This window comes from Habropoda laboriosa, unplaced genomic scaffold (assembly GCF_001263275.1).
Source record: "Habropoda laboriosa isolate 0110345459 unplaced genomic scaffold, ASM126327v1 scaffold54, whole genome shotgun sequence".
Classification (NCBI taxonomy): Eukaryota; Metazoa; Arthropoda; class Insecta; order Hymenoptera; family Apidae; genus Habropoda; species Habropoda laboriosa.
Genome location: NW_017100156.1, coordinates 339,233 through 340,481, shown reverse-complemented (window position 1 = coordinate 340,481; position 1,249 = coordinate 339,233). Strand labels below are relative to the sequence as shown.

The 1,249-nt window shown below is 27.7% G+C and overlaps 2 protein-coding genes across 2 annotated transcripts in view; one reads left to right on the top strand and one right to left on the bottom strand.

The window, feature by feature from the left end:
- Positions 1 to 187, bottom strand: part of LOC108576849 (mediator of RNA polymerase II transcription subunit 9) — a 936-nt gene extending 749 nt beyond the window's left edge. Inside the window, exon 1 of the mRNA XM_017939915.1 lies at positions 84 to 187. Within this exon, the coding sequence (XP_017795404.1) occupies positions 84 to 184 (101 nt within the window). The 5' untranslated portion in view covers positions 185 to 187. The remainder of the gene's footprint in view (positions 1 to 83) is intronic.
- A 213-nt stretch (positions 188 to 400) lies between these two features.
- Positions 401 to 1,249, top strand: part of LOC108576692 (60S ribosomal protein L10) — a 1,943-nt gene continuing 1,094 nt past the window's right edge. The window contains 3 exon segments of the mRNA XM_017939740.1: positions 401 to 412; positions 560 to 583; positions 843 to 1,236. Of these exon segments, the coding sequence (XP_017795229.1) occupies positions 561 to 583; positions 843 to 1,236 (417 nt within the window). The 5' untranslated portion in view covers positions 401 to 412; position 560.

The following is a 1,249-nucleotide window of genomic DNA, read 5'->3' as shown; positions in this document are numbered from 1 at the left end:
TATACTTTTATTCTGAAATAATTCAAAGTTATAATTGAACAGTAGAATTAACACTAATTATTAATCTATTAGAATACACGAACCTCCGAATTATTTCATATATAAGAGGTAATATTTCAATATCCAAATCATCAACTGTAAATTGTGCACGTAAGGGAACTTCTTCCGATAATTCTGATTCCATTATAACATTTTAAAATAGTGGTCTAATAGCAATTTACAAAACTGTTTTATCTTTCTTAAGAACTATCACTGTTTATAGCTTTTAATAACATATATGTAACATTGTCATTAATTGGAAACTAACCTTAACTAGTAATATTCTAGTTACCGCTAACTTCACAGTTTTCACTCACGGCTGAATTCAGACTGATCGATTCCTTTCTTGTTTAACGTCGTTTAGAGCCACAAGGTAGTGTTTTTGTTCGTTCATTTTAATCTTAAAATATCTAGAAATATATTAAGCATCCTTCTTTTTTGTATTAATTTAAGCTATTAAATAAGCTTCTTTAAGTATTATTTTATTATTTATCTGATATTTTTGTTTATTGACAGCTAGTATGGGGCGCCGACCAGCTAGATGGTATGTATTACATATATTCATTTGTTTTGTTGAAATTTTAGTAAAACAAAGTAGATAAATATTGTTACTTTTCATGTTCGATACATTTTCATATAAATTATAATATGTTGAAACACAATTTCTTATAATGACTAATATTGAAGGTTAAAGATTGTCATGCATGCTTTTTGCACTTCTATTAATAAACTCAATTATGATTCTATGTTATATTGTTATTTATAAATGTTTCTAATATGAAATACTTATGTTTTGTTTATAGTTATCGCTATTGTAAGAACAAACCCTATCCCAAATCAAGGTTCTGCAGAGGTGTGCCTGATCCAAAGATTCGTATCTTTGATCTTGGAAAAAAGAAAGCCTCTGTAGAGGATTTTCCATTATGTGTCCACTTAGTATCAGATGAATATGAGCAGTTAAGTTCTGAAGCTCTTGAAGCTGGACGTATTTGTGCCAATAAATATATGGTGAAAAATGCTGGAAAAGATCAATTTCACATTCGTATGAGACTGCACCCATTCCATGTTATTCGTATCAATAAAATGTTATCATGTGCTGGAGCTGATAGGTACGTATATATTATTTTATATTATTTATTAATCTAACAAATATTTGTTGCATAGTATATTTTAATTAATTATGTTAAAATACTTTTGTATTTTTAAAGGC